Source organism: Artemia sp. Qi Xiang Cuo, chromosome 17 (genome assembly GCF_049724085.1).
Source record: "Artemia sp. Qi Xiang Cuo chromosome 17, ASM4972408v1, whole genome shotgun sequence".
Classification (NCBI taxonomy): domain Eukaryota; kingdom Metazoa; phylum Arthropoda; class Branchiopoda; order Anostraca; family Artemiidae; genus Artemia; species Artemia sp. Qi Xiang Cuo.
The window spans coordinates 50485059-50512592 of NC_142810.1; the positions used below are offsets into that span (position 1 = coordinate 50485059).

At 35.3% G+C, this 27534-nt stretch overlaps 2 protein-coding genes across 2 annotated transcripts in view; one reads left to right on the top strand and one right to left on the bottom strand.

Moving 5' to 3' along the window:
* The window catches only part of LOC148942305 (serine hydroxymethyltransferase-like), a 139699-nt gene that overhangs the window by 8498 nt on the left and 103667 nt on the right, over nt 1-27534 (bottom strand). Inside the window, exons 6-7 of the mRNA XM_089102899.1 lie at nt 18479-18651; nt 4663-4837 (exon numbers count right to left, since the gene is read on the bottom strand). Of these exons, the coding sequence (XP_088959025.1) occupies nt 4663-4837; nt 18479-18651 (348 nt within the window). The remainder of the gene's footprint in view (nt 1-4662; nt 4838-18478; nt 18652-27534) is intronic.
* The window catches only part of LOC148942306 (uncharacterized), a 28197-nt gene continuing 24894 nt past the window's right edge, over nt 24232-27534 (top strand). Inside the window, exon 1 of the mRNA XM_089102898.1 lies at nt 24232-24267. Coding sequence (XP_088959024.1) covers nt 24232-24267 — 36 coding nt within the window. The remainder of the gene's footprint in view (nt 24268-27534) is intronic.

Genomic DNA, 27534 nt, shown 5'->3' on the forward strand with positions numbered 1-27534 from the left:
TTCCTGTAAACACCTTATACGCCCCCAGACAATAGTAAGTCGCAAATCTTATCCTAAGGGCTGTAAGGGTGGTTTCTATCACCTAACACTTAGTGTCCGGAAATTTCAACTACGCCACACAAAATGCTTATCTCAAAACTTTGATTGGATGTGTCTGCGAAAATGATGGGCGTGAGAGGGGAGTTAGTCTTTCTCCAATCACTTTCAAACTATTAAAAAAGGCAATAGCCCTTGAAATTTCCAATCAAATGAGCCCCTTTGAAGTTTTACGACAAAGTTTGGATAGAAACCTTATTTGCCACCCGGGGATAACTTACAACCCTCGCCTTGGAGAAAGGGTGGGAGGGGGTTGTCATCCTCACAGATCTAATTTCCAGAACTTTCTACTAAGTTGAACAATATAGTTACCTGAAAATTCTGATTGGGTGTGTTTTGGGGACTAGTGGGCGTGAGAGAGCGGTTAGGTATCCTTCAATCCATTTCGAATATTAAAGAAGGCCCTAGACCCCTTAATTTCCAATTGAATCAGCCCCTTTTGAAGTTTTTACGACTTCACTATCATTAAAAACCTTATATGCCCCCTGGGCGTAACTTACAACCTTTGCCCTGCGGATTCTCGGGGGTTTGTCATCCTCAATACATAACTTCCATAATTTTCAGCTACGTTGAACAAAATTACTATCTCTAAAATTTATTTGAATGGGTTTGGGAAAATGGTGGGCGTGAGAGGGGGGTTAATTACTCTCAACTCACTTTCGACTATTAAATAGAGCACTTTTAACTTCCGATCAAATGGGCGCCTTTTGAAATTTCTACAACAACTTTCTATATAAACCTTATATGCCCCAAGGGCACAAATTACAACCCTTGCATTGAAAGCTCTGATGGGGTTTTTATCCTAAAAGACCTAATTTCCAGAACTTTTGGCTAAGTTGAACAAAATAGATATCTCAAAATTTGGATTGGACGTGTTTTGGGAAATGGTGGGTCTGAGAGGGGGGCTATTTGCCCATTTCAATGAAAAGCTTATATACCCTCGGGGCATAACCTAAACTCCTTGCCCTGACCACTATAGGGAGAGTGTCCTGCTCAAAGGTATAATTTTCTGAACTTTAAACTTTGTGGAACAAAATGGCTATCAAGAAATTTTGATCATATATGTTTGCGAGAATGGTGGGCGTGAAAGGGGTGTTTGCTGCCTTCCAATCCCTTTCAACTGTTAAAAGGAGCAACAGCAATTTCAATTTCCAATCGAATGAGTCATTTTTGAACTTTCTACAACGACGGGTTCAGTAAAAGCCTTATATGCCCCCAGGGCATAACTTACAACCCTTGCACTGAGGGCTGTGGGGGAGTGTCCTCCTCAAAAAATAATTTATATCTGTAAATCCACAACACTAAATAAAATGGTTATCTAACAATTTTGATTGGATGTGTTTGGGGTAAAGGTGGGCGAGAGAGGGGGGCTAGTTGCCCTCAAATTACTTTCGACTATTAAAAAGGGCACTAGACATTTGAATTTCCAATCGAATGAGCACTTTTTCAAGTTTCTAAGACAAAGATTTCAGTAAAAACTTATAAGTTCCCAAGGTATAACTTATAACCCTTACTCTGAAGACTGTGGGGGGAGTGTCCTGCTCCAAGGTATAATTTCCTGAACTTTAACTGCGTAGAACAAAACGGCTATCTCAAAATTTTGATTGGATGTGTTTGGAGAAATGATGGGCGTAGAAGGGGTGTTAATTGCCTTCCAATTACTTTCGACTATTAAAAAGGGCACAAGCCATTTCAATTTCTAATCAAATGCGCCCTTTTTGAAGTTTCTACGACAACGCTTTCTATAAAAACCTTATATGCCCCCAGGGCATAACTTACAACCCTTGTCCTGAGAGCTGTGAGGAGGTTGTCATCCTCAAAGACCTAATTTCCAGAACTTAAAACTAGGTTGAACCAAATGGCTATCTCAAAATTTTGATTGGATGTGTTCGGGGGAATGATGGGTGTGGGGGGGAGGCTAGTTGCTCTCCAATCACTTTTGACTATTACAGAGGGTACCAGTCCTTTGAATTTCCAATCGAATGAGCCTGTTTTAAAGTTTCTGAGACAATGCCTTCTATAAAAACTTTATATGCCCCAGGCCATAACTTAGAACCTTTGCCCCAAGGGTTGTGAGGGAAAAAACATATTTTCTATCTGGAAATCAACTACGCTGAACAAAATGGCTATCTCAAAATTTTGATTGGATGTGTTTGGGGGAATGATGAGCGTGGAGGGGGGCTAGTTGCCCTCCAATCCCTTTCGACTATTAAAAAGGGCACTAGCCAATCCCACTTCCAATCGAATGAGCCCGTTTTTAAGTTTCTACGACAACCCTTTCGATACGAAGTCCGCGGGTATGGAGAAAAAAACCAAAAACACATTGTGCCCACATCGTTCTATACTTAGGCAGCGCGCTAGCACTGCCTAATGATACGGCTGTGAGACATGGACTATGAAAGCATCCGACATTCAAGCCCTCAACGTATTTGACCATTCATGTTTAAGGAGAATCATTGGCCCTAAGCTCCGTGATCGTTTCAGCAACGTCGAACTCCGCAAAATCTGCTATCAGCGTTCTGATTTGGCCACTATAATTAAACAAAGAAGACTCCGATGGTTCGGTCAAACACTTCGCCGTCTACACCACAGCTTAGTCAATAAAGCCCTCAGATGTACACCTCTTTCGGGATGGAAAAAGCGACATGGGGGACAAAAGAAAACGTGGCTCGACTGTATCAAGGCTGACCTAGACCCAATCGGTGGCTTCAAGAAGTATGGACCAAGATGGGAAAAGTCCTGGCTCGATTTGATTGAGCCACTCGAAAACGACCGAGACTCTTGGCTTACTACAATGACGAAGCTACTGGACGCCAGGGAGAGCGGAGTTGGTTGAGTTTTGCTACAAGTACAATTACAAAGTACATAAGAGGCACAGAAAAACTTTCTGCGGACAATCAAGTAACTCCACTAAAGTTTTTTTTATTATGCGTAAGGTAAAGCAACCAAGGTAAAGAGTTCTGGTGTGAATACACAAGGAGAAATACTTACAGAATAGTAAATGACTGAAATACCCTAATTTTATTTTATTGTAACAAATAAAAATTTTATGAGTAATAACTAAATTATTTTTTTTATTTAATTTCTGATAATTTTTCAAATAATGCCGAGAAATACGCCCCCAACCTCCATGAAAAATCCCCTCAACCCCACGACTTCTCCACGGAAAAATTTCGAAAAGAAAGTGTTCAAAATGCCACAATGAAAGTGTTCATCGTAAATGCACACCAAACATCTCTTTTAGCACCACGCAGATGTGTCTTTAAGCGTTTCCTTCGATTGTTCCTTGATCAGCATCGAATTCTTCGATCGGCGAAAGTCTTTGGAAACGTGTTGACACATGTTAATTTGTGTACCTAAGTTCATGGTAAGTAATTTTAATTTAAACTAATGAATTTTTGGTTTTGTTACTCATAGTAAGTGTTTTGAAAGTTTATGTTTTAAGGAGTTACTAATTTACACAATTATTTTAATATGTTAGTAATCACCTCCCTCTAAGTATTTGAACTTCTATATTCACATGAAGTCTTTTCATCGCGTAACGCTGTCATAAGTCGGGCCAAGATCAATTACCCCGAAGACAGATCCCATGAGGTTTTTCCGAAGGGAATCTGCAGTTTTCTGCAAGAAGTTTTTCAGTGAAACATGAGTCAAGATTTAATGTCAGGCCGAGTTAAGCAGAGATAGAATAAGTCAAGTGAAGTTGAGCCTCTTTTACTTGATCTTGCAACCTTTTATGTTATTAATAATTTAAATTTAATAATTTAATAGTTTTTATTATAATTAAATAATTAATTATGAATTAATAAATATTAATAAATATTCTTCATATTTAATTACGAATAAACAAAAATAACTATCTATACTTATATATTAATAATATAATATAATAGAGCAATATAAATATAAATCAATATAAATAAATTAATTTAGATTTATAAATAAAATTAAATTAAATAATTAATTTTAAACTTAACTTAATAATGAATAACTAACTTTAAACATCTTGCACTTGCAACCAGATCTCAAAATCGTAAATTTCCTTGAATTTCTGGATACTTCTCATTCAAGTTTTCAAATAAATTTGCCTTTTTTGTTGACATTGAGCTTAAAACGAAACAACCTGACCAAAAATTGGAAAAAAATGTAAAAACTAACAACAAAAATTGAAAATCCATATAATGGAATTCAGATGTAACTTTGGCATTCTTTTAACCGTAAGCTCTCCAGATTCACAGTGGGTGAGCTTGCAGTTATGCCACTAACACCCACCCCATCCCATAGGATTCACTACACCCTCGAGACTGGCACGTACGCAGGGGAGCCTCTGGGCCTGCTCCCCCCCCCCGAATATCACGATTTGTTTATTTTCCCATAATTTTCTGATACTTCTCTCAGAATAAGGGATGCGAAGGATTTCCCCCCCCCCCCCGAAACAAATTTCTGCGTACGTGCCTGAATCTCTCTTCTTAAAGAAAATAGGATTACAAGTCCAGCGTGCAATTGACTCGGCCAAAGTTGAGTCGAAATTTGATAAGTCGAAATACTAATCGAAGATTCAATTACCTGTGTTCTTGTTGCAAGCAATTCCGACGAGTTCAAGGACTCGTTCAGCTTTTGAGCCATTCAGTCCCACGCTTCTCATATCAATAAGGCACAGGTGATTGTCAGTGCCACCTGTCACTATTTTATACCCCTTCTCCTGTAAGCCGTTTGCCAGACATTTGGCATTTGCTACAACCTAAAAGGAAAATTATAAATTGAATAAAGATAGAGGATTTCCTAAAATACTAGAAAACTCTGATAGAAAAGAAATCTCTAAAAACTGAAAACTGAAAGATAGAAAACTCTAAAGATCAACAATACAATTTCAGAAGAAACATAGCTCACCACTACAAAGGATATTACCCTATCCCAGGTCTAAGGCTTGGGTATTCCAGAGGCGGTTTTAGGGGAGGGGCACTTGTCCCTGGCGCAGAGATGTTAGGGATGCCAAAACTTTAAATAAATAATCTAACAGTCGTAATTATTTTACATTATTTTTAATTTTTTTCTTTTATTAATGTAAAATAGAGGACGCAATAAATAAACGGGAATAATTAATAAATTATTAATTTATTAATATAGTAAACTAAAGATAAAAAATAATTAAATAATAGCAATTAAGTAATTTAAATAATATATAAAATAATAATAAAAATGAGCATTAATCGATTAATAAATTGAGAGGTACCTAGCCTCCGGCACAGGCAAAATGATTTCGTAAAAAATCTTATATAGCCAGTCAGTAATATAATTATTGAAACACTGTTTACCACTTTCTGACGCCATGTGACAGCGTATTCGCACAAAAACATGCATACATTCCATAAAATATTGTAGAAATGTTTGGTTATGAAATAAAACAAAAGTATTTTAAAAACAGGGGAGGAATTGGGGGTATCCAGGCATAAAATTTACATAAGGACACCCCCCCCTCCCATACCCCATCTAAAAAAATTAAGACCTGAAATATCATCTTGACATTTCAGCCCCCCCCCCTATATAGTTTTTCAGTGGGTGCACTAGTTCCAGTGACTATCATTACGGTGACTTAAGCGTACGGTGACTACGCTACACGTACGGTACAGTATCATACGGTGACTTAACATTGAAAGCGAGGACTACGATTGCATCAGTTCCTCTCATGTCTAAAAAAAACAATTTGTTTTAAAAGGAATATAAATTCAAATATAAAAATAAGGTTTTTCAAATAAAAGTGCAGAGGGACTTCAAACTTAAAAACAAATAGAAATTACGCTGTATATAAAGGTGCCTACCCTAAACGCTAACTTTCCAATATATAATAATAACACTAAAAATCTCAATAAACCACTATTTAAAATTTAGCGCAAAGAACTACTGGCTTCAGAAGGAGGCGCCCCAATTATGTATATCATAATTTTTGCTCGTTATATATTTCGAGACGACTTTTTACTTTCATTAAAAAAAAACTGTTTTTCATTTATTCAAATAGAGTACAAGGTTTGGTCTTAAAAATGCTCCAAAAAACTAATGATTCCCGCGACGTCATTAAATTAATAACGTTAATAATAAAATAATAATAATAAATTATAAAAACAATAAAACTAATAAATCGTTTTCTCAAACGACTTCCTTGACTTTATTGTGACCCAAAATAATATATAAATAAATAAACAAATAGTTGATCTTGGACCATTCGTGGTATGTAGAACATCTATGTTTGATTGGCCCCCTTCTCCGTCACCCCTGTGGGATGAAATCCCAGGCCCGGTAATGACAAGCAGAGATCAATCCACTGAAGCAGGAATTAATTCAGAGCCAATGGCCCAATCAAAGGAACAAGGATAGTCAAAAGCTATGGTACTAATAAATTCCTATATTCTTTCTTCCTAAAAGGAGATACTAGATTTTTTTTTTTTTTATTTATCTTCCTGATTCAGACAGCATTTTGTACCACCAAAGGTGCATGTCCATCCCCAGTGCGGGTTGAGGAACAGCTTTTTTTTCTTTTCTTGGAAGGGGCCAAATAAATAGTTGCATCAATAGTTGCATCAGTTGCATCAATCATTAACTGGTTAACTATAACTGGTAACCGTTAACTATAACTAACTGTTACAGTTATAATGGCCGTTAACCGTAGACAATTCACCCAATTGTATGGTTCCCTGGCTATACATCACACAGTGTATATTACTTGTTACCACTTTGGGGTCCACTGTCTAAAACTAGTCGGTGCGAGATTCGTGGGGTTCTACCGTAATTTTGAGCTTTTTTTTTTTTAAAGTTCCGATTGTTTTACTGGAAGTTTCATTTTGCAAAAATTGTCTATTCCCGAATGGTTTTTTACCATTAATATTTATTTACGGTTGTTGTTTGAACAATTTTGCATTTTGTTTATTTAGAATTTGTTGTTGTTTTTTTTAATTTTTTTTTCTTTTTGATTTTTTTTTCTTTTCCCTTGTTCTGCTTCATCTTTGTATATTCGAAAGGGGTCAAAAATAAACTTAACTTATTTAGACAAAATTTCTAATTTTGCCAACAAAATAATTTTTTAGCCTATCTCGTGGGGGACTTAGCTTCTATCTCGGAACTCTCCTTCTAACTTAGCAGTGTAAAACTCGAGACAACGGAAAAAAATACCAAACTTTTATAAATTATAGAAATTTTTGTAGGAATTCGAGAATCCAGGCTCTTTCGGGTCCAAGCTATGCCCAAAACTATCGTTAATTAATATGTTTGGTATAACCAAAGGTAAATAATATAAGATACACAAAGACAAACAGAAACTTCAAAAATCTAAGAAATGTTTCATGACTGAAATTTTTTGCGAAGTCCATAAGCTGGTAGGCTAAATTACTTCTTGTTTTCTTGAATTCTCAAGTTAGGGGAGAGGAGGGGGGGTAAATTATTTGGATAAAGTGAAATTAGAAAAAAAATTCTTACTTCAAAATAAGTAGAATAATTGTAGTTGGCATATTTTTCATGCGGACCCGCTACACTTTACCCCCCCCCCTAATGTGCAAATATATATCCCAAATTATATAAGTCCAATGTATTCTGTCACCCATCACTTGTATTTGTGTCTATGAAACCGGATTTCTCTTGGAGGTGTGAATGCATTATGTTAAAAATACTTTTTTGATGTATTTATTTCATTTTGTTTCTCCCCTGTTTTTTCCTGGTAATAGAACCTCACTAGCTGAGACTTATTTGGGAGATTACATTTATTGATGAATAAATAAACTCCGAAATAAGTCCCTTCGGGTATTGTTTTTCGCTAATTTTGTTAGAAGTCTTTGCATTTTAGTGACTGGCAGCATGTTGGTCAGATACCTATCCGGTTCTAAAGACCGAATGCCAATTTATGCGGGAGCTGAGCCCAAGGGACTTCGGTAACGAGCTGAAAACTTTGCTTATAAACCAATTCAACACACCAGAAAATTGTTTCATACTGTTTTTATTGCTGACTTTTGTTTCCAGACAAAATAATAAATAGACAGAAAATATTATCAATCAAATATAGAACTTTAACAATAAAAAACGTGCATAAAAATAAATCATTGGGATACAGCAAGTGGTTGTATTAGTGGTACAACCACTGATACGACCAGTGGTTGCTACTACAAGTAGTTATTGATTTCAAGTTCTGAGAGAGCCAATCAATCAAAATTATTGGAAAAACTATATACTGAGCTTTTAAATGTGTTGGATAATTGGGCAACAGCTATTATGGAGAAGGTTTAGTGAGTTATTGTGAAGGTTGGGAGGGGAATCGGTGCGTGTTGACTCAAAAAGCGCATTTTTATGCCCAAATTTCAGTGAGCTTTCAAACTGTCAACTGTCAGTGACAGCTTGGTGCTGCATGGTGATGACGTTCCTCTTACTGCAAATTAAATAAATAAAAAGACTTTGAATGATTTTGAAAGCGACTACCAGGGTATAACGATATGGTATTGCAATGGTATGACATCACTCTAGAAAAAAAGACATCAAAAAATTCTTTACGCCATTAACGCTAAATATGGATACTTACGCCATCGTTGCTATAAATAAATCAGCTTTTGCAGGTATGGTTTTCAGTTTCGTAAAATAAAGTAATGAGAGAAGATAACAAAAAGTTTGAAAAGAGTGGCGATCGTATTCTAAAATCATCCATACATAAAAGTGACCTAAATTCCAGCATGACCGCATACCTAAAGCGAATGAAACCTTGGAACAGAAGTTTTGTAGATGACAGAACGCAGGTATCTGTTGAGGCAGAAAGTATTTCCACCAGACTAAAGTCACGAAAAAGTAATTTGGAAAAAGGGAGTAACCGAGGTCCTAGGAAGACTGTAAATTTGAGAAAACCAAAAACTCGTGACCTGTGCTTTGAAAATTCGAGCTCATTAGTGTCTTTCAAGACTGAGTGTATTTTCACCCGTTCACATATTTCTAAACTAGTTCATATTTCAAACATAATTCTAAACAAACATATTTCTAAACAAACATATTTCTAAACTATTTCTATAAACTAGTTCACATATTTCTAAAATTAATCGGTCAGGAGAACAGTATTTTGAACAAACAAGTCACCCAGGTACTAGCAACGCTGCAAATTCAAAACAAAGGAAAAATCATTATTTGAACTTTCCAAATTCCAGCAGGTCAGTATCTGATAAGGCAAAATTTTTTCTGCCCGATTACTTGACAAACCGGAAGCAAAAACTTTTAAACTTGAACCGTCAAGAAAAAGGTGTTATGAAGAAATGAGTGACCCAGGTGGCGAGGTAGTGAATCTAAAAAAAAGAAAAACTTACGACTTGAATTTCCAAAATTCGAGCGCATTAGTACCTATCAAGGATGAATACATTTCCGCCCAAAGAAAAAGTCATGATTTTAACCCTCTGAATTTGAGCGGGTCCGTACCTGACAAGGCAGAATGTATTTCCGCCCGATTACATGACGAACTCGGTGCAAACATTTCTAAATCTAAACTGTCAAGAAAAAGACCTCAAGGCCGTATCCCGGGGGGGGGGTGGCCCGGTTTGACCCCCCCCCCCCCCCGAGATTTTTGACCGAGTCGAAAATAAGTCGAAAATTAGTAAAACCAGGTAAAAATCAGTAAAATTAGTCGAAAACTGAGTCAAAAATTAGTAACCCCCCCCCCGAAAAAAAATCCTGGATCCGCCCTTGAAAGACCTTATGAAGAAATGAGAGACTCAGGCAGCAAGATTGCGAATCCAAAAAAAGGAAAACTAGACATGCGTCAGTCACTTTTTTCAAAGGGTGCAGACGCCTTAGATGATAAAAGGCGCACTCCTTTACACTGGGCCGTGAAAAAAGGACAAATATCTGTAGCTAATTATCTTTTAGATATGGGAGCAAACCTCAATTTAAAGGCCGATAATTCAGAAGATTCGGAACAAACACCTTTATACTTTGCTGCTGCAGATGGTAAACTAGACATGTGTCTCTTACTTGTTTCAAAGGGTGCACATATAAATGCTTTAGATGATAAAGGGCGTACTCCTTTACATTGGGCCGTGAAAAATGCCAAATATCTGTAGCTAAGTATCTTTTGGAAAAGGGAGCAAACGGCAATTCAAAGGCTGACAATTCTGAAGATTGCGGACAAACTCCCTTACACTTTGCTGCTGCAATGGGTAAACTAGACATTTGTCAGTTACTTGTTTCCATGGGTGCCAGTATAAGCACATTAGATCATAAAAAGCGCACTCCTTTACATTGCGCCGCGAAAGAGGGTCAATTACCCACGGCTAATTTTATTTTAGAGACGAAATAAAAAATCAATTCCGAGGGCAAGAATTTCAAAGAGTATGGGCCAACACCTTTACACTTTGCCGCTGCAGAAGATAAACTAGACATGTGTCAATTACTTGTTTCAAAGGGTGCACGTATAAATGCTTTAGATTCTAAAATGCGAACTTCTTTACATTGTGCCTTGCAACAACGGCAAATATCACTGGCTAGTTATCTCTTAGAAAAGGGAGCGAACTTCAATCATGAATACACGCCTTTACACTTTACTGCTGCAAAAGGTGAACTAGACATTTGGCAGTTCCTTGTTTCAAAGGGTGCATATGTTGACTTTTTAGATAATCAATGGCGTACTACTTTACATTGGGCCGCACAAGAAGGGCAAATCTCTGTAGCTAATTATCGTTTAGAAAAGGGAGCAAGGCTCAAAATGAGGCTCGTTAGGGATAAATTTATCAACCACCTTTAGACTTTGCTTTTGCAGAAGGTAAACTAGGCCTATGGATAAATTACTTGTTTCTAAGGGTATACATATAGGGTATACACATTTTTTGTTTTGTAACAAGTGTAGTGTATGTAAGAAAAATTTATCATTTTTAGGATGTATTTTTGTTTCGTAAGAATTATTTTTTGTTCTGTAAGAAGTATTTCTATTTTTTAAGAACAATTTGTGTTTTTTGGATGCATTTTTGTTCTGCAAGAATTATTTTTTGTTCTGTAAGAAGTATTTTGTAAGAATTATTTTTTTTGTTTTGTAAGAAGTATTTTGTATTTTGTAAGAACAATTTGTGATTTTTTAGGATCCATTTTTGTTCTGTAAGAAATATTTATTGTTTTATAGGGAATATCTCGTATTTTGAAAGAACAACTGGTGATTTTTTTAGGATGTATTTTTGTTTAATGTCTTTGTATTTTTGTCTAATCTTGGTTTGCAGAGTTATCTTCCTTTTCTTCCCAACTTTGTTTTTCGCAGTTAAAAAAAAAGTTTGGAGGAACAGGAAGATAAGCCTGCAAACCAAGATTAGAATATTGCAAGCTAGAGTGATGACAGTGGTCAAATATGGCTCTGAAGCATGGGCGCTCCGGCAAGCGTATTAAGATTTGCTAGATGTTTTCCAGAGAGATTGCCTACGCATTGTTCTGGGTACCCGGCTTACTGACCTTATTTCAAACAGTAGGCTGTATGAAAGGTGTGGTTCAATTGCGCTTTCTAGGGCTATCATGACAGAAAGGTTGAGATGACTAGGGCAGGTTCTGCGGATGAAGGATGACAGATTGCCGAAGATTGTCCTTTTTGGCCAACCGTCTAGGGCTAAACGGAAGGCAAGGTCATCCGCGGTTGGGGCGGGAGGATGTCATAAAGAAAGATTTAAAGGAAATATATTGTGATTTTTAGGATGTAATTTTTTTTGCTAGAATTATTTTTGTTTTGTAATAAGTATTTTGTATTTTGTACGCACAATGTTGCATTTAAGAACATGTAAGAACAATGTCCATATGTTTCCCAAAAACAAACACTATCTGTAAGTAATGGACAAATTACAAAACTTAAAAAGGCGCTTAAACTTTTACAATGGGGTTCTCTGATTGTTTTATAGTTAGGAAGGGAGGGAGATACCTCAAAGAGTACATTTTAATTACTCCGGAAGAATTACTCCTGATATCGATGAAAGATAAGGTGGATAGGTTACATTCTTGGTTGTGGGGTAAATAGGCTTAAGATTAATCTTGGATAGTCACAATTCGTCATTTTTTCCTTATCTTCTGTTTTTTATCCTTGGATTAATGAAATTGTACCACATTGTGGAGTTTTAAAACGTGCTTTATCGATTAAGTACCTGGAGGTTTATCTTAATGAGATTTTATCATTCAAGTGTCATGCACAGTCTGTGAGTAAAATTTTGTCTCGTAACCTTGGTATAATCAGAAAACTAAACCATCTTTTCCCTATACGTTTCCTACGCCTCCTTTATTTTCCCCTTATCCATTCATATATTCTGTATTGTAAGAGCGTTTGGCTTGGTACATTTTCTTACGTTGTCCGGCCCATTGGTGTTCTTCAAAATAATGCTGTTCGTTTGTTGGTTGGTTTACAACCCCGGGATTTGGAGCGGAAAGTCTACGAGTATATAAGGATACCACCAGCCTCTGGACTACGAAAGTTATATACACTTTGTTTATTTTTAGGCTACATCATGGTACAAATCTTTTATGTTTTGACACTTTAGTTAATTTGAGATCCATGATCAACAATTATGACACTCGATCTTCTGGAGAGATCAATATTCAATTGATTGTTTCGACCCGGTCGACGTTTTCTGTGCTTCATCGGGGATTATAAGTTGGAGTCATCTAGATAAGAGTTTTAAAAATAATAGTGATATTTCTTTTTAAAAGAGAGAAATAAAAGAAATTCTTTTTACTAAGTATGAATTTTAGTTATTTTGTTCTTGTTTTTTTTTTTTTTTGGGGGGGGTGTAAGTAAATAATTGAGTATCTTATTGGCCTCTCGGGGCATGATTTTAATAGTATTGTTGAATTTTTTTGTTGTAAGGTTTGTGGTGCCGATTAGGTCGTACTATTGGTTTAAAAAAAAAACTTCTTTGTCCTGTATTATTTTCTAATGTGTTTTTGCCGCCCCCTCGGAAAAGTGTTTTTACTTCTCGGGGTGGTTTTTATTACTGTTTTTTGTTTTCTTTAGTTTAATAAATATATATATCTCTCTCTAAAAAAAAAGAAGATAGAACATCCAGGCTCTCATTGAGCCATCAGATAAACACGGAATTAGTTCTAGTGGAGAGACGTGAAGAGGTTGAGGTAGAAATTGATGTATAATCCCCAGGGCCGTAACCAGGATTTTCTTTGGGGGGGGGGGGGGATACAAAATAAACTGTAAAAAGTAACATTAAACCCCAAAATGAGCAGAATTTATTTCGTATAGGAGGGGGACTGCCCACCTCTTCATCCACACCTTCAGCTCATAGTCGCAAAACGTCGGTGTATGCTCGTTAGATTAAAAATTGAGAGTTCTATCCTTTTTTAAGTCCAAAGTCATTGGAGACCAACCAGCAGCGTGGGAGTGGTGTTTCCCAGGGGGATTTTCTCCGAGAGGGAAAAACCCCCCCCCCCCCCGGAACTAGGATGGGCAGACTTCTGATAAAATTTGGAAAAAAAAGCTTACTTCAATATATCAGAAAAACTGTTTTTAGAACACATATTCGTTCCTACTCGCTAAAATGTATGCTATATGCGCATTTAAAAAACATGAGTTTTGGAAAAGCACATGCAACTTTGTTATTGTTTTTTTACGATCATGCGATATGCATTTTGTCGTTACACGGGCCATAGGAAGTTACTTCTTGTAAATGTATGCATGTTGATTTGCAGCTAATTATATAAACTACCCTAAGCTCGTATTTTTGTTCAGGTGGAATTGTGTAATTCATCACCCTTTTCATTTTATTGCTGATAAAAGGAAACTTTCGCTTTTAAAAAGGGTAAAATCACTTTTCAAGAGAAAGTAAAATTACTTCCTCTCAGGTTCAGATATTGTACAATAAAAGAAACAAAATTTGATAAAAGATAAACTTAATCATGGCTTGTCTCATGACTAGGGAATCGATTTGAAACTTTTGGGTTGTCACTCGGTATTCACAAAAACGTAAAGCCATTTCTAGGGATGGTGGTGCCAGGGGGAAAAATGCAGCACAACCCCCATTCCGACTCAAATATAAGCAAAAAGGCCGAATTAAAGTAAAAAAAATTGGATCAAAATGGGCAGCCCCCTGCTGAGGCACTCTTCTAGCTGTGGCTCCCAGGGCAGCTGATATAATATATATATATATATATATATATATATATATATATATATATATATATATATATATATATATATATATATATATATATATATATATATATATATATATATATATATATATATATATATATATATATATATATATATATATATATATATATATATATATATATATATATATATATATATATATATATATATATATATATATATATATATATATATATATATATATATATATATATATATATATATATATATATATATATATATATATATATATATATCATTTGGCCTTAAAAACCCCATTTTTGATCCTTTTCTTATATTATGGCAGGCCAATTTTGGTTTAAGATATATAAATATATATATATATATATATATATATATATATATATATATATATATATATATATATATATATATATATATATATATATATATATATATATATATATATATATATATATATATATATATATATATATATATATATATATATATATATATATATATATATATATATATATATATATATATATATATATATATATATATATATATATATATATATATATATATATATATATATATATATATATATATATTATCACAATTAATAATAGTAAGATATATAATCTATAAATTATTATTAATATACCATAATAAACATCGATAAATTACAATCGGACATTATTATCTATTATAATTGTAAAAATTAAATTATATTATAATAATATCCCGTAAGCGTATATTGCACACCAGTAAAGCTGAGAAAAAACGTGTTATAGCAGCGGAAAAATTCTTTTTTCACAGTCTAAGTGGGCAACCCCCCAAGGGCCCAAAATGAGTTTAGACACTTTATTTAGATGAGGGGAACAATGTTTGTAAATTGTGTGAGCAAGTCATGAATTTTTTGCCATGAGTTGGCTATGCCGAAGCAATTTTACGAGGACCGCAACAAAGGTCCTCTTTCGCAAGTTTGACCCCCCCCCCCCAAACCTCGTGAATTATTTAATATATATTATTATAACTACATAAACTTGGATGAATTCAGCCCCCTCCTCCTGAACAAGTCCTTTGTACATGCCTGGATCTTAATTACTGACCAAGTTCTTTTTTTCATCCCACTTTCACTTCTCTCAGTGACAACAACTTATAGAAATGACTTTAAACCTCATACATGACTTACAATCCTTTTTGAATTGATTAATATACTTTTGGACATCTCGAACTATTGAGAGTAACAACATAGATCAAGTGTTCATATACACACAATTTAGTCCCCCCCCCCCCCCCCCAATCTATAAAAAAGTCAATATTGAATTACCACAATGTTTCGTAATTACCACAATGTTTTTTGCCTCCATTTTGCAAAAAATGCAATAATAAACCCTCACACGGAAAACATTTTCCCCAAAAGACACTCCCCATCCAGACACCACGTGCTGTTTCTGAACCCGTCCCTATATTGTCCCCTATCGGTTGCTTGACCTCCAGGCATGAAAAAACCTTTGTACCCTTCATTACGGATAAAATAAACCACTAGTTTTCCTTCTTTTTTTCTCTCTTTGGTACTAGTGATACCCAAGTTTTTCGTTCGTTCGATTTTTTTTTCCTCCTCCCTTTTATATATTATCTTTTAAACCTTTTTAACGTTAATTTTATTTTAATCTTTTTTAGTTTTTACCTTTTTCAGTTTCTGACATTTCACCACTTAATTTTTTTTTACTAACGAATGGTTTTGCCATTCGGATATTGTTGTTCTTGGCATTGGTTTGCCATTTTTGTTTGTTTGTTTTTTTGTGCTTTTTTGTGATTTTTTATTTTTTTGGTTTTATGACTCCGAAATGCGAATTCGGTCCTTCGGGGCTTGTGATAGACATTTTTAGAAGTAAATATCTTATCTCTTATCTTATCTAATCTAAACGTCATTGAAGTGGTCAATTTAAATTACGATAACTCAGGGGCGAAACTAGTGCAGTCTTGGAGGGGGGGGGCGGAATGTGCCAAAAGTGTCAATAATTGACCAAATTGACAAATTTATTCTAAAAAAGTGAAAAAACTAAAAAACACGAAGAGGGCACCATAAAAAAAACTTGGGGGTCCATGCCCCCCCTGATTGATTCAAGTCCTGTCAAGAGTAGTTTGTTTCTCGGTGTTTTACCCTAATTGTTTTAACACAAATATATTGAAACTGTTGTTACAAGCGTTCATTCTTTCTAACATCACGAAATCTGTATTAAATCTTCAATCTGATTGACCAATAGTATTTTAAAATGCATAACTCCACATACTACCCAACATATATTAAAAGCATAGTTGTTCATTTTTAAATCCTGTTTCTATTAACAAGGGTGCCTATTATCTGGCTTAAGATAATACCCAGGGTAAACCAAATTCATCTCTATTTATAAAAATACATAACGGTGGCCGGCTTTTAACCCCCCCCCCTGCCCCCGGAAAATACCCCCCGTAGAAAATACCCCTCGCGGAAAATACCCCCTCCCCGTGGAAAATAAGGCTTTCCAATTTTTTTATTTGAGTTTTTTTTCCCGTGGGGGGAAGGAATTTTGGTACTTTTGTATTATGCGCCACTCACTCAAGTTTACGTTGTGTAAAACTCGAGAACAAACCGGTTTCTTCGTTAGTTTCTTTCATCTTAGCATGAAACAAGACAAAGGCAAGTGACAGAATAGATGGGAAACATATAATTTGGTCTAAATATTTGCACATAGGGGGAGGGGGGAGTATTTGGACAGTTTGAAGTAAAAAAAACAATTCCTTCTAGGTATGACCCCTAAAAAATTACAGAAGAATAGCGAGGTATCTAGAAATTTTGTTAACTAAAAAAAAAAAAAAAAAAAAAAAAAAAAAAAAAAAAAAAAAAAGTAAATGTAATTTTTCATTTAGGTGTTTTTTCCAAGTTTTAAATGTTTTTTTTTCAAAGACCGATTTTCCAAGTATTAAATACTATTATTAGGTTAATGTCGTGTTTCATTTAAGTGTTTTATGATGATGGCTGATCAAAGTTTATGTTATTTGTGGCTTTCATTTATGTTATTTTACTATGTTCATGGCCGTATATTTGGCTTTAAAATACACTTCTCTATCTATCTATCTAATATGCAGAACAAGTTTACCAAACATATTTTGCATGCAGACTCACTATACTTTACCCCCCCCCCCTAATATGCAAATATATAGCTCAAATGCATTTCTAAAGTAACGAAAAAAACTAACATAAAAATTGGTGTGTTCTCGAATTTTACACAGCGTAAGCTTGAATGAGTGGCGCAAAATACACAAGAACCAAAATTCGTTCCCCCTACGGAAAAAAAAACTCGAATTCTCAAATTTGGAAAGCCTTAATTTCCACAGCGGGGTATTTTCAGGGAGGGGGGTATTCTCCGCGGGGGGGGGGGGGTTAAACGCCTAGAACCATACATGACATGAACAGGAATGTTCTGATGGCGTCTCTTCCTTTCGTAATTTTAAATTTCCTTAAATTTCTCGACACTTCTTATTCAAATTATCACATTTTATCATCATTATTATTGCCCCCCCCCCTCCTCCTACAAATTTTTCCATTATTATCACCCCCTCCTCCCCCCAAATAGAATATAACTACGGTCCGGACGCATATATATATATATATATATATATATATATATATATATATATATATATATATATATATATATATATATATATATATATATATATATATATATATATATATATATATATATATATATATATATATATATATATATATATATATTCTTTCCTTCATTTTAAAGCTGCACTTCCGCTATAACAGTGGCATATTGAAAAATCGAAAGCATAGATCAAGAGATCAAGAGTAACTTGTTCCCAAATCATCATCTGCTATTTTTATCGTCTCTAATTAAGAATCCAATAACCTAAAACTCCCCTGTGATTTTTCCACGCACGCACTAAGGATGTTTCTTTATGAGGGGGCGGGGGGATTGCAATATAAAACAGTCGGGGACGGGGGAGGTGGGAATAATAATAAAAAAGGTTGATAATTTAAGGAAGAAATGCTAAAAAACTGAAGAAAATTTATACTAGTTTTTTTTTTTGGTGAGTACGTGCCTCGATTTTTCAATCGTAAATTTACGATTACGAAAACACCTGAAAGCCAAGCAATGTTCAACTCACCAGTTATGCATAAGATACATTATCAGCACATGAGTTGAACGTAGGCTAATTTCGTTTTTATCCACTATAGTCAGGCTTGAACATAAAACTAACCTGTTGTTGATACTGGATGAATTCTGGCTCTTTAGCGAGCTTCATGGCAACGGCTATACCAGCTATGGCGTGGTTGTGAGGTCCTCCTTGAAGGCCAGGAAAAACAGCTTGGTTTATCCTATTTTCGAGGTCGTACGTCACTGGGGGCTTTCCATCAATACGTGCTTTAATGCCTAGAAGACATGACATTATGGCAAATTCTCAACTGAATCTTATCATACATGTTTAATGACCTATTTATTACAAAAACGGTGCTGTTAATATTACTAAGGCTTCAGATTGCAAGACCCTGAAATTTGCATTTCTATAGGAAAATTTGTTTCCATTGATTGCTAGTTTTTGCTGATAACTATTTAAAAAAAACTTTTTCCATGCAATAAGTTTTCCAAGGAACATTAAAGAACTCAATTAAACCAAAAATGAGCAAAAATAGAAGCAAATAATCTACCAAGCGTAAAACTACCACAAATCAGCATTAATAAATAAATAAAACCCAGAACGAACATAAATTACAATAAATAACCGAGTCAAACTCAAAACGAGCAGAAAATAACGTGAGTAGGGCTTACAACCCCTATGCCTTCTCAAAGCAAAAACATAATTTGCACTTTACTGAAAAAAATACAAATGAATATGCATTGTCAGTTTAATATACACATACTCATGTTTATTCTTTAAAATCTTAATAATTATTTCTTATTAGTTATAAAAGTGAAAACATTAAAAAAAAGAGATTCATATACGAAGTGGCCCGGAAGAAAAAGAGCAAAGAACAAAAATATATGGAAGCCAAATAACTCTTTATTCAAACCCCTAAAAAAATTTTAGGGGGGGAGGGGAAGGCACTTTATACGAGCACCCTCCCCTTTTGAGAAACTTAATTTCAAAAAAATGCTTTTAATTGGAAAAGGGAAAAATTAGATAAACTAATGAAAACATTTGTTGGCTAATCGTCAAAATCCTGGAAAGGAGGGGGGGGGGGCCAAAAGTTGGAGCGAATTTTCCAAAGCCCAGTGAAAATGACAGTGAAAAGTCAAAAATGAGCCATATAGTACCATAAAGGCAAAGGTATACTAAAGAAAACTGATCTGTCTCAATGGAGACATGAATTATGTAGGCCTATCTGAGTTTTGACAAGATTTTTTCATCTTGTCAAAACTCAGATAGGCATAGCAAATTACACCCCTGATTAAAACACCCCTGAATAAGCAATTGTTTGAAAAGGAGGAGGAATTGAAACAATTTTTGTTATTTTACAATTTGCTAGTATAAACCTATAAGTCAGGCAAAAACAAGGGGAAGAGAGCCCTCTCTCAAAATGTCCATATTTTGTTACTATTTCTTAGTAACAATTTTTTGATGAAATGATTGAACCATCATACTGATGAAGTAATTAAACCTGGTACTGATGAATGAACTTCAAACTGATAAAGTAATTGAACCATCATAGTGATGAAGTAACTTTAACATAAAAATTTTTATTAAGTAATTGAACCAAAATTTTAATGGGGAAGTAATGAACCATCATACAAACCAATTTTAGACTTACGATTCCTTTTTCAAAAGCTCAGCTTTAAAAAATCAACAAAATGTATTACATTATTAAAAAAAGGAAACAAGATTATGATAAAATCAACATTCTGAGCTGCATAGTTGCATAGCTGTATGCAGCGGCAAAATGCATAGCTGTATGCAGCTGCAGAATGCATAGCTGCATTCGGAGTGCCTATTTTACCGTAAATGTCCAAATTCGTGAATCTCGACATTCACCGGTAAATGTCCGAAATACCTTCTTTTTTCTCCTTGTATTTAGTCAGTGTTGCCAGTCAACTTTTTCAGTTTGATGCAAGCTTTGATGATGACAAGTTAGGTTTAGGTTTGGTTGGGCTAGGTTAAGTTTGGTTTTTAACCCATTTCAGATATTTATAACCAAATTTAACCTAAGCTAAATTAACATAACATAACTTTAACTTTTACCATCATAGCTTACGTAAGACTGAAAAAGCTGACTCGCAACGGTAACTGAATCTAAGCAGAGTAAAAGGAATTTCGGAAATTCACCGGTGAGTGTCGACATTAACCAGATTTGGGACATTCACGGTAACATATATACAGAGCAATCAAGAGGCAGAATAGAGTATTTGACCGTGCAATACACTGTATATAAACTTAGATACATTGTATATAAATTTAGATACACTGTATATAAATTTATATTCAGTGGTGCAATATGTCTATCAGTGTTTCGACTGGTAATTGAACTTTAGGAGAGGGGGGTGAGTAAAGGTATTGGACTTTACAGTCCCTACCGGTGGTGCTGATCTCCGTTTCTGGGCCCTTCAGCCAGGAAGTGCAATGGGGGGGGGGGGCAACCATCCTGTGCTTTCGCACACCCTTCCTGTTTACCTTCCTCAAATTTCTCCAGGTACCCAATTAAAGCTGGGTCGACTCTGGTTGAGCTTAAAGAGTCACGCCACTGACCCCCGTCCAAAACCAAATAACTGAACTGAACCCTCGTCCTCTCAGACAAAGGAGAGGGGGGTAACTTCTACAAATATATCCTGAGCTTAAAATTTTAGCTCTAATAGTTGTGCTGCTGTTTTCAGCCGAGGGGGAATGCTTCTTATTAATGAATATTGAGAATTGATGGGTACTTTTAGCAGTAGATCACAACTTTGACACGATATCAACCCCGAGCCACGACCATGGCTGGAAAACAAAAATTGACACAGAACACGTAAATACTGATTAATGGAAAGCAGAATCTTCTATTTTATCCGTCTATAAAAACGTCAGAAATAAAACTTAGTAAATGAAATTTAAAAAACTCAGATTTTTCCTTATAATTTCTTAATAAATATTTTGATTTCAACTTTAATCCAGAATATAATAAGAACCATACATTAAGCTGAAAATTAAAATAATATGATCATGGATGTCACTGACATCACCATTTCCCTTATTATGATTCATCATTTTTATCATCGTAGTTTTCATTAGTGACGTCGACATTGTTGTCATCGCTATAACCATCCTATCTTGCTCCGAAATACCTCTAAAACAGTTACGACTTCACACCCAACATCGATTCCGTATTGCATTCCCTCCATCAATTTGTTTTTGGGCTCTCCTTTTTATCAATCAATAAATCCATAAATGGATTTGTTAGCTCCAAGGGCATAGTTATTCAGACTTTCAACTAAGCCGAACTAAGCCCTCCTGAACGCCTCGCTCTTTACGCTAAAGTTTGACTTTCTCGCAACTCTATTTTTTTAAACAATAAAAGGGGACAGCCCCTTTCATATACGGAATAATCGAATGAAACGTCGTTCCTTACTTTTAGTTTAAAAAACTTGTTTTTATTTAATTTTTAAACGTTTTTGAATTAATGCAGGTTTTGATTTTGGCTCACCGTACACCGTCACCTTCCCCCATGAAAACTTCCTTCATGACAATATCCTCCCACACAACCCCCGACCCCCCCCCCCCCACTACCAGAAAAAATTTCCCCTGAAAACGTTAGTATACTTCCCAATAACCAATACTTTATGTTAACTTTGGGTAAAATTCATAACTTTCAGCCCTCCCCCCGGGGATTTCGGCGGATTAAGTCATCCTAAAAGACATAGTTATGATATTTTCGACCATGCCGAACAAAATGGCTATCTCAAAATTTTGATCGGGTGACTTTGGTAAAAAATGAGCGTGGGAAGGGGTCTAGTTGCCCTCCATTTTTTTGGTCACTTAAAAAGGGCACTAGAACTTTTAATTTCTGTTCCAATGAGCCCTCCCACGATATACTAGGACCACTGGTCCAATACAATCACCCCTGAAAAAAACCCAAATAAACACGCATCCGTGATCTTTTTTCTGACAAAAAATGCAGATTTCCACATTTTTGCAGATAGGAGCTTGGAACCTCTACATTAGGGTTCTCTGATACGCTGAATATGATGGTGTGATTTTCATTAAGTTTCTATAGATTTTAGAGGGTGCTTTCACCTTTTTTCAAAAATCAGCCACATTTTCTCAGGTGCGTAACTTTTCATGGGTAGGACTAAACTTGATGAAACTTATATATTTGAAATCAGCATAAAAATAAGATTCTTTTGATGTATCTATTGGCAATCCCGTTTTCTACAGTTTCGGTTACCATTGAGCCGGGTCGCTCCATACTTACAGTTCGTTACCACGAACTGTTTGATCTTTCTTCTGGCGGAAAAAAAATCCAAATTTATGCAGATAGCAGCTTGAAACCTCCACAGTACGGTTCTCTGATACGCTAAATTTAACGAGTATCATTCTTATTAAGATTCTATGATTTTTAGGGGGTGTTTCCCATTTTCTTTAGAAAATTAGGCAAATTTTCTCAAGCCCGTAGCCTATGATGGGTAAGATTAAATTTAATGAAACTTATATACTTGAAATCAGCAAAAAAGCCGATTTTTTTTTTATACATCTATGGGTATCAAATTTCCGCTTTTTAGACTTTCGGTTACCATTAAGCCGGGTCGCTCTTTACTTACAGTTCGTTACCATGAAATGCTTGACTTGCATTGGAAAAAATCAGAAAAACAACAGAATTACCCCCCTTCCCCCCTTCCATACTTTGTGACGTCAATTTTACCTCCTTTTCCCTGAATTTTCGTTAACTGACACCCCTCGTCAATTATATTTACAGAACACCACAAAAATATTGACGTCGGAGACAATGAATCTTCTTCCATAGACACATTCATGCGAACAGGACTTTAATTCAGGATGGGGGGAGGGGCAATTATTTCAGGCGGTATTCAGAAAAGCCCAAAAAAGGCGAAATGTGAAACACTGAGGGAAATAGGGAAGAAATCCTAAAACATTTGGAAGTTCAGGAGGGAGGGGGATGAAACCCATATTGGGATGATCTAGTTATTTAACAAGTATATTCACCCTTCCCCATACTGAAAAAGTAACAAATTTATCAATGGATATACCTTGAGGTGTTCTGCAGGAAAATAGAGCTTTCTGGTAAAGATTATTCTTTTTCAAACGTACGCCCCACGAATTATTTCCACAGCCCTCCCGATCCAGAGAAATAACTGTGGACGCCATATAACAATAGGGCCGTTTTTCGACTCATCAAAGTGCTAATATCTTACATGTTTTGTCAGAAAGCGCTTAAAAGTGAAATCTTTGACTTAAGATCTTACATTTTTTGTCGTTTTTATGCAAACGTCTTTCATCATTCTGCTCTGATCAGTGGTCTGAGAACAATGATGAGTATATCATGAAAGTTCTCTCATCACTGTTCTATATGGCAGAACAGTGGCGTCTTTCACGCTTTTTGCTAACATCAGTGAGCTGTAAGATCTAGGAACAAAGATGAGTTGAAAAAACGATAATCTTTGCAGAAAGATGAAAGATCTTAGATGTAAGTTCTTAGTGCTAAAAACCGGCCCTAATTCAATAGGAAAAAGAAACACTGGCGCCGCTTGGTTATTCACCACCATTCCCAAGAATAACCAAGGGGGTGAACACCACCTTGGTTATTCACCCCCTCGCTACAGGTACATTATAAATCCCTTTCAACCACTAAAGGATAAAAAACGTATTTTGCATAAGCTTAGCAAGAAAAACCCAGATTTTATTCAAATGACTGTGATTAAATCAGGTGAAACTGTCCTAAACAGGCCAAGCTGTCAACTTTCCAATCGGGTGCATCAGTATATAAAGCTATACCAGTTTAGAACTTGTCAGTTCACACTGGTCTAACCATGAGAGTGAACGAAGTGTTAAAAATGAAATTCAAGGTAATTTGGCATTATTTTTATTAATTATTATTTAGATTTTTTCTTTGCCAGATCATTAAAACAGTAGTTGGCTTATTTTTTGAACATTACTACCCTCTTAAAAATCCAAACAATTCTTTCGGTAATATTTGTATTTCTTATTGAAAATAACTTTACTTTGAATTTTTTGTTAAAGTTTTCATTTTGACTTACTGGCCTCGAGGACATTTCAACCAGGGCCATACTCAAGATTTATATTTGTGGAGATAGGTCAAAATATACAAAAAACAGGTGCCTATATCATAAAAAAAAAATATTTTCAGCTCAATGTAGATTTTTCCAAAGAACATCTCGTTTATTTTTGACAATACCTTTGTGTAAAATTACCACTAGTTAGCTTGGAATTTTTAACTTGGAAAAATGAAAGAATAAAATAAAATAAATTACTTGGAATTTTGTTTTAGTTATAAAAATTTTCATTTTGACCTGTTTGACATCAAGGGCATTTCAATCAGGGCCATACCGGAGAATTCAATTTTAAGAAGTGTTTCAACAACAAAACAGTCATTTTCTATATCTTAATTAAACATTAAATAGCTATAAATAGTATTTTTGTAGATTATAAAAAACTTAGCCCCCCCCCCCAAAAAAGGTTTCCGTTTATTTTGTATATTTAAAAAAAAAATACAAGCAGATATTTACTCAGGATTTTATTTTGGGGGGGGGATAGTAAAAAACATCTTCAGAGGGAGTGGGGTAATTTGAATAAGAAGTGCTGATCTGGAAAAATCAGGATTTCGAAGGGGCGACCAGAGCTGTCCCTTTGCTCGTACTTCCAAGGGTAAGAGGTTAGTCACTCAAGTAAGTGGTGATTCTTCTGACCCGTAGGTGGTCTACCTTACTATTCAAACAGTAAAAAATACTTTTGGGCAACCACAATCCTCAAGCTGTTTATCACTGTTCTAATTAATTCAATGTACTTTCACCTCGTTCATAGAAAGGTTCTTTGATCCAAGCCAGTTACCATCACTTCAGATTTTTTCGATTTTCCCCATAATTTCCGTACAGGTTTTATTTTCGGGGGCTCTCACGATCCCCACATGCAGAAACTATTGACTTAATTTTGTTTTTTTCGGATTCACGCTAGACTTTTGTAGGTCCTTCAGGCAGACTTCAGGCTGGTTTATTTTTCTATAGCGACATTCAAAGCAAGACTATTATTATAATAATAATAATAACGTACAACATGTAATAATAATTAACGTTATAATAATAACGTACAACAGGGTCTTTAGCGAGGAGTTGCCCATTCTCCTCTGTCTGGTATACATCTCAACCCGACAGTTCCACCACGCTCGGCACACTTCATGCCATCAGCTCCACAAGTGCCACCGGGTAGATAAGGTTTGAAATTGGGCACCCCCTCGAACATGTGTCTAATTTTTTCTAAAATATTGCGTCTTTGTATTTGTATAGTACAACATTGACCTCTTCATTTCAGTAAAAGGGATAAATCCAATTTGAAAATAATTGCCATTAAGAGATCCAAGACGCATGCTATGGACCGAAGCAGACATGTAAACTCAATTTTCTTCATCGCGTGGGACCGGGAATTTTATAAATCTTAAGAGAGTCCATTAAAATCCTTATTTTATTGTATTTCCAAATTTCATACTTGTTGTTTTTCTGACAATACACCCCCCCCCCCCTTATGGTCCCAGATATACCAAAACAAATATACAAAAAAAAACTTAAAGGAAAAACTAATTAGCAAAATTCTCACTTTATAATATGCAGAATGTTTCTATTAATCAGTATATCATTTTTTCTTCCATTGTCATTAACTTTTTTAAATTATATCAAATAATATTTTATCCAGATGCCCTTGTAATTTTCTCAGGCAAAGCTAAATTTCATCAAGTTGAGACAGTGAATTCCTATTTAAAGAACAATGAAACATGGACCTTTTTTAACGGACAACTCTGTTCCAAGACAACACTGCAATACTTCGGGAACTAGGATAGGGTCTTGGATTTGACAATAAACTCTAAAAGGATACCCCTGCCCAGTCTATGATAAATATACAAAAACATTAATAGTTTTGAGCGGTGTCTACACTACAACAAAATAATAAAAAATCCATTCTCCGTCAATCATCAATACTCAAAATACTTCAATTTTGTTGGTTCTATTCGGTTGATATTGTTCAATTCGGTTTATATCCGAACGTTTCAGAAAATATCTTTATACAATTAGTAAGTCCGCAAATCCCAGCCAATTACTAATCCAGTTGCCAAACGCTACATGGCGCTGACAGTTTTTTTTTGTTTTTGACAGAAGCACCAGTATTCCCACTGTCATAAGTTACCCATGCTCTTTGACTTAGGGAGCAAAAAATCCAGAGCTGAATATTCTTTTGACTCTGCTGATCAAGGACTTCCTGTTTTGAAAACCTAAATACCACATATTTGAACAGGATTTTCTAGCTGCCCTTTGATCACTTTCGACTTTTAAAAAGCGAACTAGAACTTTCATTTTCCAATCAAATGAGCCCTCTTTGAAGTTACTAACACTAAGATTTAACTAGCGCTAATCTGAGCCAGATCAGATTTTTCATTCGATTTTCTGATTGGCTCTGTGAAAGATTCTGTTTGGCCCAAATTAGCAATAGTATTTATAATAGCTTATGGGCCTATGCCCTTTCACAGAAAAATACATCCTAACTAAACATAGGTCATTTGGGCAGTCTTTGCCCTAGGCTATATATATATTTTTTTTAATCGTGTTAGGAAATATTATCGTGTTAGCCAATTACTAATCCTAGGCTCTGAAAATAATAACGAGGTCTTAACGACTACCTGAAACCTCAAGGTAGGCGAGTCTTCCTCATTATGAAGAATGTACCCACAGTCAGGTATTTTCGTTAACAACTGAATTTTTTTATAATTTGGTTAACATAGCCTGTTCTGTCTCGCGGCTGGAATGCTGAGGTGAAACTTTCATTTTTTTTTTAGGGCGGGGGGGGGGGGGGTAATTTGGTAAGGGGTCTTTCATTGGACGGGCGTTTTGGGTATATAGCAGTAAAATGGGTTAGTGTGAGGGAAGGGGTACGTTTATGCATTGCATTCATAGTGGAATGATTAGTGTGGCCAGGACCGTATCCAGGATTTTTTTTCGGGGGGTGTTTTAAGGAAGGATTTTTTGGGGGGTGGGGGTTACATAGAAAAAAAACTAAAAAAACGCATAAAAATTTGTTTATATCCATTTTTGTTACGTTTTTATGAGTCG